General features: G+C 45.9%; 3 protein-coding genes across 3 annotated transcripts; 2 read left to right on the plus strand and 1 right to left on the minus strand.

Annotated features, from left to right (window-relative positions):
• Positions 1 to 1,123: 1,123 nt before the first annotated feature.
• LOC119033015 (oocyte zinc finger protein XlCOF6-like) lies at positions 1,124 to 4,093 on the plus strand. The gene is made up of 2 exons (XM_037122586.1): positions 1,124 to 1,389; positions 1,875 to 4,093. Exons 1-2 carry the CDS (start codon positions 1,270 to 1,272, stop codon positions 3,618 to 3,620), a joined length of 1,866 nt encoding a protein of 621 aa, XP_036978481.1. The 5' UTR covers positions 1,124 to 1,269; the 3' UTR covers positions 3,621 to 4,093.
• Positions 4,094 to 4,386: 293 nt separating this feature from the next.
• On the plus strand, positions 4,387 to 14,363 carry LOC119033016 (adipocyte plasma membrane associated protein). The gene is made up of 9 exons (XM_037122587.1): positions 4,387 to 4,647; positions 5,515 to 5,631; positions 6,517 to 6,632; positions 6,916 to 7,008; positions 8,180 to 8,296; positions 8,401 to 8,575; positions 8,815 to 8,949; positions 12,243 to 12,435; positions 13,294 to 14,363. Exons 1-9 carry the CDS (start codon positions 4,556 to 4,558, stop codon positions 13,501 to 13,503), a joined length of 1,248 nt encoding a protein of 415 aa, XP_036978482.1. The 5' UTR covers positions 4,387 to 4,555; the 3' UTR covers positions 13,504 to 14,363.
• A 1,126-nt stretch (positions 14,364 to 15,489) lies between these two features.
• LOC119033019 (cystatin-F) lies at positions 15,490 to 18,531 on the minus strand. Its single transcript, XM_037122590.1, has 4 exons — positions 18,289 to 18,531; positions 16,608 to 16,786; positions 16,157 to 16,276; positions 15,490 to 16,036 (listed from the first exon to the last, which is right to left on the minus strand). Exons 1-4 carry the CDS (start codon positions 18,335 to 18,337, stop codon positions 15,956 to 15,958), a joined length of 429 nt encoding a protein of 142 aa, XP_036978485.1. The 5' UTR covers positions 18,338 to 18,531; the 3' UTR covers positions 15,490 to 15,955.
• Positions 18,532 to 19,314: the final 783 nt, after the last annotated feature.

A 19,314-nucleotide genomic window follows, 5' to 3' on the forward strand; every position in this document is an offset into this window, starting at 1 on the left:
GCATTATTTGGACCTTCTTGTTCATTCAGCAAATGTTCTACAGGAACTTCTTTCTGTCTTTGAGTAGAAACATGGAGTCTGTTGCTGTGTCTCAGTTCAGGTCTGCATCCTTCAGAGGAGCATTTGAAGGCTAATTAACTCACAATGCTGTGTGAAGTCTGTCCCAGTCTGAATCCTCCAGAGGCTCCTTCTTCTCCTGTTTCTGGAGGATGCACCGCTACGATCCTTCGTGACCTCACATATCCCAAGATTCTTTGCACACCCGAAAAAGAAGAAAGAAAGAGAGAAAATGGCAACATCGCGTGGCGTAGATCGTCACTTTTGCGGGCCTTGGTGGCAGAAATCGTGACGTGTAGAGTAAAAGAGTAAAACATCTGGTGATGCAACCAGGAAATGCTCCAGAGGCTCGACCATCACGTTTAACAACAGCTGAGCAGGTTAACAAGGTCTCTGAAGGACTCGCCTTCAGAGGACACAGACCCTGAACTGAGACACAGCAAGTGATGGACAGTTTGTTTCATACAGAGCAGGAAGTGTCATCACATCAAGTGTTCATAGAGAGGCGGAGCTCTGACGGATGATCTGAAGAGGAAACCAAGCTAGCTGACTGTTTCCAGTCTTATGCTAAGCTAACCAGCTGCAGGCTGTAGCGTCATGGAGCTGAGTGTGAACACGTGAGTGTCAGAGGGAGGAGAACATTTGATTTCAATTCAAAAATGTTTTTTTAATTACGGAGTGAAAATTAAATCAAGTCTGAACTTTGTATTCTTATATTTTTGACAGATGATTATTTTGTGAACAGATTTTACAGATTTATATTTGAATCATTTTTTGAGATTTGAGACTGAATCATTAATATTCTCTAATAAACTTTGACTGATGAACTTTTGAATAAAGTTTAAGAACACAAACACAATAAAACATCTTCCATCATAAACAGCAAACCTTCAGATCAGATATTTATTTATAATATTTGATTGTCAACTTGAGTTTGATTTGATTTTTTTAATTCTGAATAAAAACAATGAACAAACAATGTGTGTGTGTGTGTGTGTGTGTGTGTGTGTGTGTGTGTGTGTGTGTGTGTGTGTGTGTGTGTCCTCCGGCCAGCAGGGGTCACATCCCGCCTGTCCTGTCTTAAACCCGCTCGTCAGTGAACAGGAAGTGACGTGAGTCGTCAGTGATGGCGGCTCAGTGATAACAACACTCAGCTCCTCTCAGACTTTTAGTTTTTGCTTCTTATTAAAATTGATTCCATGTTTAATTGAAATGTCGTCGAGCGCGCGGCAGCACGTGTCCGCCATCTTGGAAGAGTTCCTGCTGACGGCGGTGACGGAAGTGTGTCAGAGCCTCGACGTGAAGCCAGCAGGGAGCTCCGAGGCTGCGGAGGTCAGACTGCTGCTCAGCCTTCACCAGGCACCACAGGACGGCGGACAAATACAAAGAAATAGAGAATATAAATATGTCAGATTTCAGCTGCAGCTTCTGTTTCACGTTCAGATTTGACTGGAGATTAAAATGGAGTTTTGAATAAATCTTCTTTTTTTTTTTATTAGAAACAGGATTATGAAGTGTTTGATGTTTATCAAGTTGTCTTTATTTTCAAATCTTAATATGAAAAGCTTGTGGCCGTCCTTTCTGCAGCTCGGTCGCGGATTTAGACAGAAGGCAGAATATTGGGGGTCTGTTGTGGTCGGCCAGTAGGCTTTTAGAAAAGAAGGAATATTACACCTCCCTCTTCCTTCAGGCTGCGGTGACCTCTGACCTCTGACACATTTGGCTTTTTTAGATTTAGCTTTTTATATTTTGGGTTGTTTTCTCTGCTCGTCTCTTTATCCTATTGTGTGTGTGTGTGTGTGTGTGTGTGTGTGCAGGTCCGGCTGCTGGTTCTGATGAGGAGGCTGTGTGAGGCTCTGCTGCAGGAGCTGAGGAGGCTGCTGGAGGAGAACCAGCAGCAGGTGACGACCTCTCGGCCTCAGCAGGACTCCGCCCCCCCTGCAGCTGAAGGAGACGCTGAGGTGGGGGTGAACCACCAATCAAACACATCTGCAGGTGAAACCAGCCAATCGGAGCGGACTCCTGCGGCGGACAGCAGACGGAGCTTCAGCTGCAGCATCTGCAGCAGCAGCTTCTCCAGACGGACCAACCTGAGCGCTCACCTGCGGGTCCACAGCAGAGAGCGGCCCTTCAGCTGCCCCACCTGTGGCAAAGCTTTCTCCGCCCGCAGCAGCGTCAGAGTCCATCGGCTCAGCGTGCACAACAAGCAGCGGCCTCACAGGTGTTTTCACTGCGGGAAGGTGTTTAGCACCCGCAGCCACCTCAGGACGCATCAGACGTCCAGCTGGCAGCACCGCAGCCAGCCGCTCAGCTGTCCGGCCTGCGGCGAGACGCTGGCGGCGAGGTGCTGCCTCCGCAGGCACCGACTGACCTGTCAGAAGACAGATGACAGATTCAGGTGTGCAGAGTGTGAGAGGGAGTTCTCCAAACACAGCTACCTGTCGGCTCACCAGAGGGTCCACCTGAAGGACAAACCCTTCAAATGTCCCACCTGTGAGAAAGGCTTCACCACACGCCGCAGCGTCCACGTCCACCAGCTGACCGTCCACAGAGGACTGAGGCCGTTCACCTGCAGCGTCTGCAGGAAGACGTTCAGCCAGCAGAGCGGCCTCACAGCTCACCTGAGGACACACACAGGTGAGCGGCCACACACCTGCGAGCAGTGCGGGAACAGTTTCTCCAGCAGGAGCAGCCTGTCTGTCCACCGCCGCGTCCACACCGGAGAGAAGGCCTTCAGCTGTGACACCTGCGGGAAGAGCTTCAGCGTGGCGGCCAACCTGCGTCGCCACCAGCTCGTCCACTCGGGCCGCCGGGCTTTCAGCTGCGATGTGTGCAGCAGCAGCTTCACACAGGCAGCACACCTGAAGGTGCACCGTGCCGTGCACAGCGGCGAGTGGGCGTTTATCTGCAACGCCTGCGGGAAGGGCTTCAGACAGCGCAGCGCGCTGCTGGTGCACGAGCGCAGCCACGCCGGCGTCAAACCGTTCAGCTGCAGCGAGTGTGGAAAACACTTCACCTCCTCCACGTCACTGAAGCGCCACCAGCTGACACACTCAGGGCAGAAAGCTCACACCTGTGACGAGTGCGGCCGAAGCTTCAGCAGCGCTCAGGTCCTGAAGACTCACCAGCAGCTGCACGGCGGCAGCAAGGCGTTCTCCTGTGACGTGTGTGGGCGTGGCTACAGCTCACTGAGCTACCTGAAGATGCACCGACGCAGCCACTCGGAGGGGAAACCGTTCAGCTGCGATCAGTGTCAGAAGACCTTCTCCACGCAGGCGAGCATGAAGCTGCACGAGCGCACGCACAGCGGAGAGAAACCGTACGTCTGCGAGGTCTGCGGGAAGAACTTCAGCGTGTCGCAGAACCTCGTCAGGCACAAACGCGTCCACAGCGGAGAGAAACCGTTCGAGTGCAGCGTCTGCGGGAAGAGATTCAGTCAGAAGAACAACCTGAAGACTCACCAGCTGGTGCACACAGGACAGAAACCGTTCAGCTGCTCCAGCTGCAGCCGGAGCTTCACCTCCATGAGGAGCCTCAGAGAGCACAAGTGTGTCTCCACCTGACACACAGACAGACGAGAGTCTCTGAAAATAGTTGATTTAATAATGACAATAATTAAACTTGGTCTTAGTTGCTCTTCAGATTCAATTTATGATTTAGTTAAAAATCCTCCAGAAGATTTTTGCTATTTTTTGTCCAAGTGTCGAAGAATAGCTTGCATATTATGTCTGTTGCTGCAGTTTTCAACTCATTTAGTCGGAGACTCTGGTGCTTCACATTTACAGATTTAACAGAACAGAAATAGATTTTGCTGGCAGACTGAACCAGATATGAAAAAGCAGCCATTGTGTTTGTGCCAGATGTTTTAATTTATTCATTATATCTTCTATATTACTTCCAGGGTTTTATTTGGGTGTGCTTAAATGTGTTTGTTCAGTTCAGAATGAAACTGACATTGAAGAATATTCTCCACTTATTTGTCATTTTGTGTGTAAACCATAAATAAATCAACACATTCAGTGTGTTTAGACTTTAATGTTCATGGTGGTATTATTGTTTACTTTATTTTGTATTCAACTTATTTTCCGTTTTCTTTTAATCATGTCCTTTTACTTCTTATATCATTTAATTCTTCTCTTTTTAAAGAAATTTTCTTATTTATTTTTTTCTTTTTTACATTTTATCTGGATTATTATGAATAATAATAATGATGACAGTGATAATAATAATAATAATAATAATAATAAACTTGTCTGTTTTTTTTTTTTTTTTTTTTTTTTTTTTTGCATTTTTATGACGCGTTATTTGACACTTTTATTTTGAAGCGTCAGACCGGAAGCTGCCAGTCTTCGATGTAAACAGGTTCGGTAGGATGTGTCGGTTCTCCTCTCCGGGTTTACTCCCTCTGTTCCCGGGTTAAACTACTACGCAGCGTGTCGTTCCAGCTCCAGACCAACAGCCGAGCCGAGCAGAACCGGGTTAACGGACCGAGTCCAGCATGAATGAGACGGAGGGGCTCCGGTTCCGGCGGCTGAACAGACCGCAGGTCATCACGGACGAGCTACCGGAGCACCGCTACAAGGGATCCGGGTAAGACACGGACCCGGGCCGCTTCCCGCCCCTCGTCCCGGGTCGAACCTGATGTAACGGCACCGTTACTGTCTCCGCCTCGTGCAGCTCAGCGGCAGCTGCTTCCTGCAGCCGGATCGATTATTGATAACAGGAAGTGTTCCGGTTTCATGATCGTCCTTTAACCGACCAGGAGCAGAAGAGTGATCAGAGATCAGTTATTGATCACAGCTGTTGAGATGAAGCTGATTTCTTATTTCTGATGATCAATACAGAGCTGATCACATTCCTCTGATGACGCGTTCAGGGTTTAAAGCTGACTGGATTTTCAGGGGTCCAGTTTGAACCAGACTCTGAGGGGTTAACCCGGTTCTGCTCTGTTAGCTTTGTTAGCTAACTAGACAGCTAAAGCTAGGGCCGAAGCCACGCCCCTTCCGGTCGAATCACGCATGATGTTTATCAGTTTAAAAGAGAATTTTCCAAATCAGTCGTCATCATTCATTACTCAGTTCAGACAGGATCAATACAGTAGGGGGCGGGGCTTCTGCACTGTAAATCAGTCAGAGTTAGCCTTGGAGATAGCCGCTGCTAGCATTAGCAAGAGCAGTGGACTGAAGATGGAGCCCTGCAGAACCTTCAGAACATGAAGAACTGGACTCGATATAAATCAGTATGATACAAAGTTAATTAATAAAGATCATTAAAGATCTTCAGTTCTACATTAAATATCTTGAAGTTGTTGAGTTGTTATATTTTCTCAAATGTTTCCAACAACGATCTGAAGTGTTCGCTCTGTGAACAACAACTCCCATGATGCCTTGCTGCCCTACTCTGGTTCTGTTTGACTGACAGCTCCTGGCAGAAGTTAATACTCTTTTCCTGTCACAGCACCTACAGCGGGAAGGTGTTCCAGGTGACGCTGCTCTCTCTCGGCGGCTTCCTACTTCTTCCTCTGCTCGTCATCGTCCTCATCCTGGAGTCTCCCATCCACCCCGAGGTGTTCAGGTGAGTCTCCCGTCCGCCCCGAGGTGTTCAGGTGAGTCTCCCGTCCGCCCCGAGGTGTTCAGGTGAACCTGCTCAGTCCACCTGAGCGCTGCAGGGCAGGTACAGCAGACAAGACGTCACCTGTCGTGTCTCCATCAGATCTATAAACAGCTGTAGGTTTGAACAGGACGAGGTTCTTTCAGCTCCTGGTTCTGTTCAGTGTGTGTAAGTACTTTGTGTGGCGTGAACTGGACCTTCAGGAGCTGTTGCTGTGTGACGCTGCAGACCCGTGAAGTTCTGCTGACTCTGCAGCTTCTCCGGGTCGACGAGTCACGAAGAGAAACGTGTGACGCTCAAACTGAGACTGAAAAGTTTCGTTTGTTATCTCACAGTGAAAACATTTTAATCTAGAAACTATTTTAAAAGAAAAGTTCAACTGATTTTTCCAAACGGATCAGCCTGTTTCAGGATTCATGTCGAACTAAGAGAAAAGTCCAGAAGATGTTCCGAATCAGCTGATAAAAGTCTTTGGATTTAATATCACAACACGTTTCTCTTCCAGCAGAAACAAATCTGATGATTCAAAATGTCTCTGAGGAGAAAATATCAAGGAAAGTTAAAGTATTCTGAGAGTTATGTTTAGATTTTTAAGAATAGTTTTGCTTTTAAAAATACTTTTTTTAAAAGAAAAGTTTTGTAATATTTAAAGAATCTAACATAATATTTCAAATATTTATAATATGAGAAAAATTATTCTGTATTTTTTTACGTTTCACTGAAAAACTACATTTTCAATTTTATTCTCGGTTATGTTGTTTTTTAGTAAAATCTGTATTCTGGATGTTTTCTGTTGCCGCTGACAGAAACATTAAAGCTTCTGGTTCTGGTGCTGGTTCTGTTCTGCAGCTTGAAGGAGCCTCCGGTGATGACGGGCTGCTGGGAGCAGAACCTGAAGCTCCGAGAGGCCCAGAGACTGTTTGAAGACCAGATCGTTGGGCCGGAGTCCATCGCCAACATCGGAGGTCAGTGAGACTTTTAGTGGAGTTCGGTTTTGTTGTTTGGATCAGTTGAGTTCAGGGGAGACACATACAGAACCTCGGACCCGGTCATGATGTGGATCATCAGATTTCCTTATTTTATTTTCCAGCTGTAGCCACAGAAACAGGTCAGAGGTCACAGTCCTGCTCCGCTCCAGCGTCCAGCCTCAGATTTCTAAAGTTTAATGTTTTTGGACACAAGCAGCCGGATGATGCAGAGCGAGCTGACAGCTGACAGCTGACAGATGTTCGTCTCTTCTGTCTGCAGATGTTTTGTACTCTGGAACAGCTGACGGGAAGATCGTGAAGCTGGTCGGACGAAGGATTCACACGGTGACGAGACTCGGACGGCCGCCGTGTGGTGAGCTTTAGTAATGAAGTCAGTGAAGTTTAAATGATGTTGAGACTTGTTTCTGTCTTTTAAGTTTAAATTGAGATCAGTTAAATCTGGTAAAAGTTCAGTTGAACCTGGTGTTAAACTTAAATGTTGTAATTAAAGCTCAGCAGGAAGTTTCCCTCAGACACGTTCTGACGGACGCTGCGACCTTCAGCCTGCTCTCGTCTTCATGTTTCTTCATGTTCCTTCATGTTCCTCTCTGTTTGTCTCTGTTGCTTCATTCTGGACTTTTACTGTTCAGTCAGTTTCTCAACCAGCGAGTTGAAACCAGTTTGAAGCAGCGGCGTGTTGAAATCTGTCCCTGCTGCTGTTTCAACATCAACATACAAACCGTCTGCCAGCAGAATCCTCCTCCAATAATCAGTCAGTTCTCCTCCTGTGAATAGTAACTTAAATAAAACTCAAATTGCTTTTATATAAAAAGAGAAAACAGGAGATGAACCTGGAACTCTAATGAGGAAACAGTTCAGGCTTCAGCTGCAGGAGGCTGGTTTTATTGTGACACAGGAAGTCAGGGAAGAGCTGTGACGACACACTGAGAGGTGTGTGTGAGCAGGTGTGTGTTAGCAGGTGTGTCAGGATCAGACTGAAGAAGGTTAAACCAGCAGTCAGTCTGACTCACTGAGGGTTAAAATGATCTTATTGTGGCAGGACCTCAAACAGGAAACTCAGTAACTAGTTTCAGACGAGTAATTTTAAGAATAATTAGAGCTGAACTCAGTGTCAGATAGTAAAAAGGCTTGTGATGATTTAAATCCGTTGCCAGGAAACAACTGTGACCAATCAGGAGCAAGCAGCTGTGTAAACAGGAAGTCAGTGTTGACTTTGTTTTATTGTTTCTGTCACTGTGTAGAAATCAGTTAGCAGGAAATGTCACATTAAGCCAAGTTAACACATTAAAGTTTAACCAAGCTAACACATTAAGCTAAGTTAACACATTAAGCCAAGCTAACACATTAAGCTAAGCTAACATACAGCACTTGATCATTTAGCATAATTTTTTGTAATTTGAGGGGTTTTTATGTTTTATTATCAGGTCCGTTCACTGTCACAGTCCGATCACTTACGTCAGCAGTAGAACCTATTTCACTCACTGATGGAAGTAACAAAAAACAGTACCGTGTGCGTCCTGCAGGGTCTACAGAGGAGGAGCCCAGCTGTGGGAGGCCGTTGGGGATCAGAGTCGGACCAAACGGGACTTTGTTCGTAGCCGATGCTTACCTGGGAGTGTTCGAGGTCAACCCCACCACAGGTGAGTCAGCGGCATCAGTTTTCACATGAGTTTATAGTCCAGTGTTTGTTCACATAGACCATCTTTACATTGATTGACATTGATAAGTGTTGTGTTCTGCGCAGGCGAGGCCACCAGGCTGGTGTCAGGTGGGCAGGTTGTTGCCGGCAGGAAGCTGTCGTTCATCAACGACCTGGCCGTGACTCAGGATGGAAAGAAGGTGTACTTCACCGACTCCAGCAGCAGGTGGCAGCGCAGGAACTACCTGAACCTCATCATGGAGGCCACAGCCGACGGACGGTACGACAGGGAATCAGTTCTTCACCAAGTCGATCAGAAAGTAGCCAGGCCTTTATTTCGGTCAGGTTATATTATTTTATTTTGTAGAGCGGAAATCTTATTTGATATTGTTTGTCACTCGCTTCCACGTCTTTTTATTTATTTAAATATTTTTTATTGGTGTCAAGCTTCTGTTATTGGCTCCACACTTCCTGCCAATGTTTCACAATAAAAGCATCCTCCACTGTGTTTCCTGTCAGAGTGCTGGAGTACGACGCAGACAGCAGAGAGCTGTCGGTGGTGATGGAGAACCTTCGTTTTCCAAATGGGATCCAGCTTCTGCCCGATGAAGAGTCGGTGCTGGTGGCCGAGACCACGATGGCCCGGATCCGCAGGTAATGCACCGGACTCACCTTGACCTCCAGAACCACCAGCTGGAAACAATGTTTTCATGAGGCTGTTAATGTAAAGGCAGGAACACACCGGCCCCACCGCTGGATGTCTGAAGCGTTTGTTGAGACGAGGTCGGAAACAAATCTGTTCGGTGTGTTCAGCTGTGGTGGAAGCTTTCAGAGCTGCGCTGACGTTGTCTGCTCTGATTCAACATGTGAAGTCTGAAGAGGTTGGCCGTTTGAGCCACTGGATTCTCTGATTGGTTGTGTGTCAGCTGTATGACCATTCTTATTGGCGGTGTGCTAGTGCATCAGCGCGGTGTGTGGGAGGGGCGGAATACTGTGTGCGCTTTGTGTTTTTATGCACTCCGTTCCATCATTTCCTGTTTTCATGTAGAACCACCCGCTTATTGCATCTCACGCGAGCGCAGAACGTACAGGCTGCTGTGGAGCTGGCTGCACGTCGAAGCGGTGTGTTGGATGGAGTGGTTGGATAAAAGCAGCTGGCTGTTGGTTTGGGTCTGGGCAGTGTGTGGAGGCCTTAACATGGCGAGTCCAGACTGCTGCAGCTAATCGACAGAAATACTGCAGGTTGGTTCCCTGTGTGACTGTAAAGAACGAGTCGGTTGCTTTAGAACACTCAGCGGTTCTTTAATGGGCCGATGTTTCTGCATCATGTTGAACTCAGTTGGGTCACTGTGAGCTGGAGGATCCAACATGACTGTGTAAAATAAAGTGATATGCAAATGAAAATGAAACATTCAGACATAAAGAACTGCACTGTTAGCTTTGTGAGCTAAAGCTAAGGCTGAAGCCACACCCCCACGGATATTACAATAAGATTAAAGTTACAAAATAAAACTAGAAAACCGCGAGCGGTTATGCGGGCCCTCGCTCCCCCGCGCCACCGTGGGGGGGGCATGGAGGCAGTGGTGCGAGCAGGGGGCAGTAACGGATGTTTTAGAAGTGGAATGAAGTTGATGGAGTCAACTATGTGGTATCAGTACATGTAAACGTAAAGGGAGGATCTGTGGCAAAATGAGAATTCAAAACAAAATGGCCGACTTCCTGTTCGGAGTAGACCGTTGGTGCCAGAGACTTTTTTGGGCGTCTGGTCGACGTACACATGTGTACCAGCTTTCATCTTCTAACTCCATAAAAACCCCTATGGGGAGGCATTTTTGAAGTTTTCAAGGGGGCGCCATGGAGGCATTTAGCCCCGCCCATGGGCGTGGCCCCATCCGATGTTAGAGGTCGCCACCCTTGACCTGTGTATCAATTTTCACGATGATACGAGTTTATTAAAGCCGTCAAAAAGCCAAACGTATTTTCTTGGCGAATGATCGACAGACGTGGCGCTGCCACACGGACGCCGTTACTCGTAGCCTCACGGCGTTCGTAATGTGGCTTCACCAACTTGTTCTGGATGTTTTAGAAGTGGAATGAAGTTGATGGAGTCAACTATGTGGTATCAGTACATGTAAACGTAAGGGGATGCGCTACAGAGGCATTTGGCCCCGCCCATGGGCGTCGCCCACATCAGATTTTAGAGGTCGCCAGCCTTGACTGTGTATCAAGTTTCATGATGATACGAGTTTATTAAAGCCGTCAAAAAGCCAAACGTATTTTCTTGGTGAATGGTCAAAAACGCCGCGCCGCCACGCGGACACCATTACTCATAGCCTCACAGCGTTCATAATGTAGCTTCACCAACTTGTTCTTTATGTTTTAGAAGTGGAATGAAGTTGATGGAGTCAACTATGCGGCATCAGTAAATTTAAGAGTAAGAACTGGTCACTTCCTGTTACCACCGGGGGGCGCCATGAGTAAGGTGGGACGTTAATACATCGGAACGTTCATGGCTGAGCTCCCGTCATGCTTAGCAAATTTGAAGCTTCTAGGTTCGAGTATGTGGGCGTGAGAGCCGTCAGAATTTACATGGCAAGCGCCGAAACATTCGCCAAAATTTATCGACCCCTAACAGCTACGGCCTTTGATCTACAGACGTGCAGAGCACAACTTTAGATCAGCTAAGTCTGGACATGATCTGTACCAGATTTGAAGTTGATGAGTTCATTTTGAGTAAAAAAAATAAATTTCAAAATGGCCGACTTCCTGTTGGAATTTCAGCTTCCTGGCAAGAGAAATTTTTGTGCGTCTGGGTATGCTTAACATCTTTACCAGTTTTTGTTCAGGTACGACAATGTCATCGACATTCCCTATGGGAATTTTTCAACTTTGTAGGGGGCGCTATTGAGCCATTTCGCGTGGACCGTGTGCGACGACCCAAAAATATTGAATTTCGGGAGTGGCCGGTCGTCCCTGCAAAGTTACACAACTTTTCCAGTTTGGGAAAGGGGTGAAATTGGGCAAAACAGTCGGTCAAGAATAATAAATAATAATAAACAATACAATTTCAATAGGGCCTTCGCTGACTGCTTGCAGTCGCTGCTCGGGCCCTAATGAAGTCAAATTTAATTTAACGACCAAGTTAAAATAAACAGCTATGATGAAAAGTTCTGGATTAGAAGAAAAAGAAAAAGTTGGACCATGAAGACAAATTAAAGACTCATAAAATTGATCCAATAAAAGCTAATTAATAGTGTTAGTAGTGTGGTATGATGGACTGATCATTACTATTGATCACTCTGCATCACTTCCTGTCTGAACAGATTGACTTCTGACTGAAAGCTCCAGTGTGTAACATTTGTGTTTGGCTCCATCTGGTGCTGAAGGTCCAGACTGCAGCCTCCCCGTCAGGAGTTACGTGGCCTGCAGGGACAAGAAAGTCGGCCCCCCCCACACACACACACACACACACACACACACACACACACACACACACACACACACACACACAAGCAGTAGACCAATATAAAACACAAACTGATCAAATGTAAAAATAAAACAAGAAGTCATTTTAAATGAAGACAATCTGATGAAGGTTATATAATGTCAGTGAGGAGGAGGAGGCCAGAAGCTTGTTGCCACGGAAACAAGCTGCTGGCCTCCTTTTAACTGCGTGTGTGTGTCGGGTCAGTGGTTCTGGTGGGAGGTGTTGGTTTATTCTCGTCCTCTCTGCTGTGTTGAGACACTTTGCAGTTGAATTCACTCTGAAAATACAGACACAGACTGAGTCGCTAACCCAGTGGTCTCAAACTGATCCAGTGAGGCAAGAACACACCTGATCCAACTGATCTCTTGCTTGGTTGGAATGAAAACCTGCAGCTACAACGGCCCTTTACTGGATCAGTTTGAGACCTCTGCTCTAACCCGTCCTCCTGTCTCTGGATCAGAGTCCATGTTGCCGGTCTCAACAAAGGCGGGATGGACACGTTCGTGGACAACCTGCCCGGTTTCCCCGACAACATCCGTCCCAGCTCCAGCGGAGGTTACTGGGTGGCCATGTCCGCTGTGCGACCGAACCCCGGCTTCTCCATGCTGGACTTCCTGTCCCAGAGACCCTGGATCAAGAAACTCATCTTCAAGGTAACGGACACACAGGAACCAGGTCCAGTCGCTCGAGACCGGTCCGGGTAGTTACATCATGATTTCTATGAACAAATCATGAGGATGAAGTGTGAAACGAGTCCAGACATTATTAATCAATAAACAATCTTCACTTTTGTTCTCATGTCTTCTTCTCTTCACTCCTCCGTCTTTCCTGCCATCCTCCATCACGTCCTCCATCACGTCCTCCATCACGTCCTCCATCATGTCCTCCATCACATCCTCCATCACGTCCTCCATCACGTCCTCCATCACGTCCTCCATCATGTCCTCCATCACATCCTCCATCACGTCCTCCATCACGTCCTCCATCACGTCCTCCATCACGTCCTCCATCATGTCCTCCATCACATCCTCCATCACGTCCTCCATCATGTCCTCCATCACATCCTCCATCACGTCCTCCATCATGTCCTCCATCATGTCCTCCATCACGTCCTCCATCATGTCCTCCATCACATCCTCCATCACGTCCTCCATCACGTCCTCCATCACGTCCTCCATCACGTCCTCCATCATGTCCTCCATCACATCCTCCATCACGTCCTCCATCACGTCCTCCATCACGTCCTCCATCACGTCCTCCATTATGTCCTCCATCACGTCCTCCATCACGTCCTCCATCACATCCTCCATCACGTCTTCCATCACGTCCTCCATCACGTCCTCCATCACGTCCTCCATCACGTCCTCCATCACGTCCTCCATTATGTCCTCCATCACGTCCTCCATCACGTCCTCCATCACATCCTCCATCACGTCTTCCATCACGTCCTCCATCACGTCCTCCATCATGTCCTCCATCACGTCCTCCATCACGTCCTCCATCCTCTCCAGCTCTTCAGTCAGGACGTCCTCATGAAGTTCGTCCCTCGGTACAGCCTGGTGGCGGAGCTTCACGATGGCGGCGTCTGCACTCGGAGCTTCCACGACCCCAGCGGCCTGGTAGTGGCCTACGTCAGCGAGGTCCACGAGTACGACGGCAGCCTGTACCTGGGCTCCTTCCGCTCGCCGTACATCGCCAAGCTCGACCTGCGCGAGGTGTAAACATGGCGAGGATGAACATCAGACGGATTCTCTGTGTGACATGAGAATGAAGTCTGAACCGTGGCAGTGATGTCATGAGGCTGCAGGAGGAGAATTTAAACACCGTGACAGGGTCGGGTGGAGGTCAGGTGGAGGCTGGGTGGAGGTCAGTCAGAGTGACACTTCAGGATGGACCTGCTCACCTGGTCTGCAGAGGAAGAAGAGTGAACGTGCAGCTGTCAGCTGATCTGTTTGCTGGTTTTGTTCTGCACGCTTCATACGTGTGTCAGCAGGGTGGAGCGTCACACTCTGATCACACTGATCAGATCAGCAGCTAATGATTATTTACGTCATCGATAAATCGACTTATCTCATTAAAAACAATTAAAATTCTCATATTTAGTTTAATGATGAAGTAAAGCAGCAAATGTTCAGATGTGAGGTGGAAACAGGTGACACATCAGACCCAGACCTCCTGTGATCATGACATCATCATGACATAATCATCATCGCTCTGATCAGTGAATGAGTATAATTATTATGTCATTAACACCTTCTGTCCACCTGAGCAGTTAATTGATTAATGGTTGCTAATCTTGTAAAGCTGGTTCCTGATTTAAACACAGTCACAAATCTTTGGCTTCTTTTTTAAAAAATAAAGAAACAATCGAACGTGTGTACAGTTTTGAGAGTGAGGAATCATGAATGTGTTGGTTATTGGCTGAATCTCAGGTTCTTCCGGTTCTGATCGGCCCTGGAGTCTCACCTGCTAGAAAAAGCTTGACAGCTAGCTAATGCTAATGGATCAGTCACTAAATGATTCTATGTTAGCATGCTAGCTCACTCAGTCAGTGTATGTAAATAAAAATGAAGTTACGGAGGGTCTCGTTCATGCTGACATACATTTTGGTGGTTCCTCTCTACATCCACAGCTAACTGTGCTCGTCTGAGTTAGCTGTAAACCTCAGCCGAGCCGACAGACGCCGATCAGAATTAGGCCGGTGGTTCAAACACAGGAAGAACAAAACTCTAAAACATCCTCACGTTCCGACAGCACTTGACTAATTCAAAGGTGAAAAATGTAGTTTAATTACTCCACATGACACATTTGGTTAATCTGTATTTGTTTTCACTGTTTTATTAAAGGAGAACTTTGGTCGATTTAAACATGCAGCTTCATTGCTCAAGCTACCCTTGACTTGTGAGGGGCTAGCTGGTTAGCATGTTAGCTTCAGTAGATATCGCTGCAATTCAAAGATGTCTTTGTTGTTTCTGTGAATAATTGTAGATAATTTAAAAACAGATGTTTTTACATTTTGCACTTTTAACAGTTTCTTCTGTTGGCTAACATGGCTAACAGCCTGCAGAAATGCTAACGTGGCTATAGAGTTGTTTCAAAATGGCCGCCAGCTGGTTTGAAGTGTTTGAGCTACGTCAGCGTGTTTGATGATCATTTTTGGGGCCAAATCTTTAAAACTCATTTATCTTCATTTACTGCATCTCAGTGGAAGTTGCCCAGTCGGCTTCTCACCAGAAACCAGTTTGTTTCAGAACAGGTGATGATAACAATAAAGATGATGATATTAAAGATGATAACAAAAAAGATGATAATAATAAAGATGATAACAATTAAGATAATAATAAAGATGATGATAAATATGATGATAATAATAAAGATGATATTGAAGATGATAATAATGAAGATGATAACAGTAAAGATGAAAATAATACAGATGATAACAATAAAGATAATAAACATGATAAATATGATAATAATGAAGATGATATTAATAAAGACGATAGCCTGATGGTCAGACGAAGGGTCAGATGTAGTTGTCGTGCTGTCAGGATGTTGCTGTGCAGTCAGAGGTTTAAACTGATCTTGTGTGTTGAGCGTCTCTGACTTGACTTGTTCTGTCTGTTCTTAGCTTTTTCTTCCCCCTGACGACAGACAGAACTCTGAAGTTTCTCAGCTTCTATGAATAAAACTGAACAAAACCTGCAGTTTGAATGACACATGTCTCGGTGATTTTATTATTATTATTATTATTATTGTTATTATTATTAAGTCCAGCTGACCAGTGAAAGAACACTTTCACTTTAATCTGTCTTATTTTGGTAGCTTCGGTACAAATTAACGACAGAGTGAGGTCATGATGTCATGTTATAAGTTATTAATCATTTCATAAACACTGAGTGATGGCACACAATCACAGCTCTGATGTCAACATGCTGCTTGTAGTCGTGATGTTAGATACTTCAGTGAAGTTATAATGAAGTACCAGAATATCTTCAAACGCTAATGACTGCTTTAAACCAATTAAACAAACTGAAATTCATCAGAACAGATTTTAATTCAGTAAGCTGCAGTTCATCCTCTGACCAGTAGGTGGAGGATGTGATGGAGACAGGTGGCGGTAACCCTCGGGGAGGATGGTGATTGAGGAGGAAGGTGATGGAAGTTCTGGCGGTCTCAGAGTCCACAGTCTAGAACCTGGGTCTGGGTCTTCTTCTCCCAGGGAATGATCCAAACCTCAAAGTGACACTGAAATGTCTGCAATCACAACAGGAAGTGGGTTTTTCACATTAAAGCTCTCTAATGAACATGTGCTTTATTGTGAATCTGGACAGGAAGTGTTCCTTTAAAACGTGACCAGGTGTGAGACTGACTCACCTGCTGCAGCACACCTGCAGGCTGGAGGTCACACTGGGAGAGGTTCTTGTTGCCGTCTCGTTTATGGCAGACGGTTCTGGAAATCTGCAGATCTACAATGTACCGGACCCCCTTCACCAGCTGACACACACACACACACACACAGCAGAGTAACTGAGTATGAGAGGTGCGGTCAAGAACAGCTGAGACAAATCCTACTGATTCTGCCTTTACCTTGAATATGACATGAGCTTCAGTTAGCATTGACTTGTTACTCTGATACTCTGAGTACATTACAGAGCCTGTAATCTATTACTTTACTGGAGTAAACAAGTTGAATCAGTACTTCTGCTTTACACCAGCATGCGAACATCTCCTGGAGGACAGACTCCTGAGACAAGGACCAGCGAGATCCTGTTGACCCGCCCTCGACCTCTGACCCCACAGGTGTGATGTGTTTCTGGTGTCGTACCTGCCGCTGTGCTCTTTGGATGGCAGAGGGTTTGAAGAGGAAGGCATCGTTTGATTGGTTGTTGTAGTAGTAGGCGGCGGTGAGGACGACCTTCTGCAGTCTGGGGTCATTCCTGCTGATGTTGTATGGAGAGCCAGGCATGAGGCCGCCATGATGGCTGCCCGCCGGCAACGACGGCCCTGAGACACAAAGACCACCTCTGAGACCATGCTCACTGATTTCACTCAAGAACCGGACTTTAACTCAAGAACCGGACTTTAACTCAAGAACTGGACTTTAACTCAAGAACCGGACTTTAACTCAAGAACCGGACTTTAACTCAAGAACTGGACTTTAACTCAAGAACCGGACTTTGAGGTATTCGTGCTTCAGTATTTTCTTTCATGTTACTGTTTACAGAAAGTTTACACCTTTGACATGCGGCTGCACTCGTGCACACAATTCAGACATGATGCATGCTAACAGTGTTAGCTAACACTGTGTTAGCTAACACTGTGGTAGCTAACACTGTTAGCTCAACAGCTACATGAAGACTTCATGTTAATAAAGGTGTAAATCTGGTCTGAGATCAGTTAGTGATGTATTCTCTTCTGCAGACTGTGATCACAGCAGACAAGCTGATGGAAACATCTGATGTTTCTGTGGTTGTTTCTCTGTTTTAAATCAAGTCTCAGCTGCTTCAGTTGTTCAGCAGAACGCTGCAACTCTGTTTTACTGTGAAGCTCCAGAACTGTTCTGTGACTACGACTGACTCTCGTTTGTTTCTTTGCTGACATGATTCTTACAGAAGACTCAGGGACCTGTAAGAAGCATCTCAGAGCTAATCTTCATCTATGTCAGCACTAAAACCAGATGCTGACTTGTGTGCACGGTGTAAATATTGATCTTTCAGGGCGTTGTGACAGCGACAGATGAGTAAAGAGTCAAGAAAATAACAAAAAGAGTTAATTCATCCAGAACATCTCAAACTTTCTCCTTTTTTCTTATGTTCTGTACTTTTTGTTTCCTCATCAGACAGTCAGACAGATCCTGAAGTTCCTGTTCCTGAAGGCATCACAGTGACACTTAGAGTTCAGATGTCTGACTGTCTTTGAATGCAGCAGACTGATGACGAGGCAACAAGTTTCAGAGTTTTCAGAAATAATAAGAAAACAGAACGTTGGAGCCATTTTGGATTAAAAAAGCTTCTGGTTCAGATTCTTTCTCTTTTCACTGACAACCGCAAACAAAAATGAAACTTGAGCAGCAGTTTGTGTCTCGTCTTGTCAGCTGTTTTCTGATGAAGATAAACTGAAGTGTGTCTGAAACACTGAACAGGAGCTGCTCTCTCTGTCTGAACACTGTTTCCAAGTGTGATTCTGTCTGAAGCTCAACACGTGTACAAGCTGTAGCTGTTTGTTTGATTTGTTCTCAAAATTCAGCTCTCGATTCTAAAACTGCAGCAAAACAGTCAAAAGAAGCTGAAGAAGTCCAAGACTGCGCTGACAGGACGAGGTGTGACTAAACTCTCAAAAATTTAACCAAAAAAGTTTTAAAGTATAAAAAGAAGGAAGTAGATCAGAAAAGAGATCAGTTGTAAAAAGAGCTGCAGGAATCAACACAGTAAACTAACATTTAACATGTTAAAGCTGTAAAATAAGAGTTGCTGATGAAGAAAACAGGAAGCGATGAAGATTGTTACCCAGAGCGGCGAGCAGAGAGACGAGCAGCAGCATCTTCACTCCCATCATGCACTCTGTCGGTCTGTGTGAGTTTCCTGTGAGGCGGCGACACTCTGACCACAGATCAGATCAGCGTGTGTGTCTTCACTCCTGCTGTTTGTGTGACTCAAACATGTGATGTCACTTCCTGTCGGTACAAACACTTCCTGTACCTGCTCAGAGCCTTCTGCCAGGTTTCATCCTGACAGAGCTCACAGCAGGGAGCCATGTAACTAAGTACATTTATCATGCTTTACTTTACCCTTCCACTCCATTACATGTATTTGATAACTTTAGTTACTAGTTACTTTACAGATTACATGCTGCATCAGAGCCAAATAGAAGTAATCTGATCTGAAAACAGATTAAAACAGATTCTGATGATCACAAACATGATTATTTTTTGATCTGTGTATATAGATGACATGTTGATGAAGGTACTCAGACATCCGGATCCTGGTACCGCTAAGTTCTGTATCATAGTCAACTGGACTGGTTCAGATGTTTCACGTCTCATCCAAGAGGCTTCTTCACTTCTGACTAACTGGAGGAGCTGCAGGCTTTAAACTCTGTGTGGGAGTGTCCTTACAGAGTGTGGGAGTGTGCTTACAGCATATGGGCGTGTTCATACAGTGCGTGGGCGTGTCATTGTGGAGTGCGGGAGTGTCCTTACAGCATGTGGGAGTGTCCTTACAGAGTGTGGGAGTGTCCTTACAGAGTGTGGGAGTGTCCTTACAGCACGTGGGAGTGTCCTTACAGAGTGAGGAAGTGTCCATACTGCATGTGGAAGTGTGCTTACAGCGTGTAGAAGTGTCCTTACGGGATGTGGGAGTGTCCTTATGGGATGTGGGAGTGTCCTTACAGTGTATGGGAGTGTCCTTACAGTGTATGGGAGTGTCCTTACAGTGTATGGGAGTGTCCTTACATAGTGTGGGAGTGTCCTTACATAGTGTGGGAGTGTCCTTACAGTGTATGGGAGTGTCCTTACAGAGTGTGGGAGTGTCCTT

Source organism: Acanthopagrus latus, chromosome 15, assembly GCF_904848185.1.
Source record: "Acanthopagrus latus isolate v.2019 chromosome 15, fAcaLat1.1, whole genome shotgun sequence".
Lineage (NCBI taxonomy): Eukaryota > Metazoa > Chordata > Actinopteri > Spariformes > Sparidae > Acanthopagrus > Acanthopagrus latus.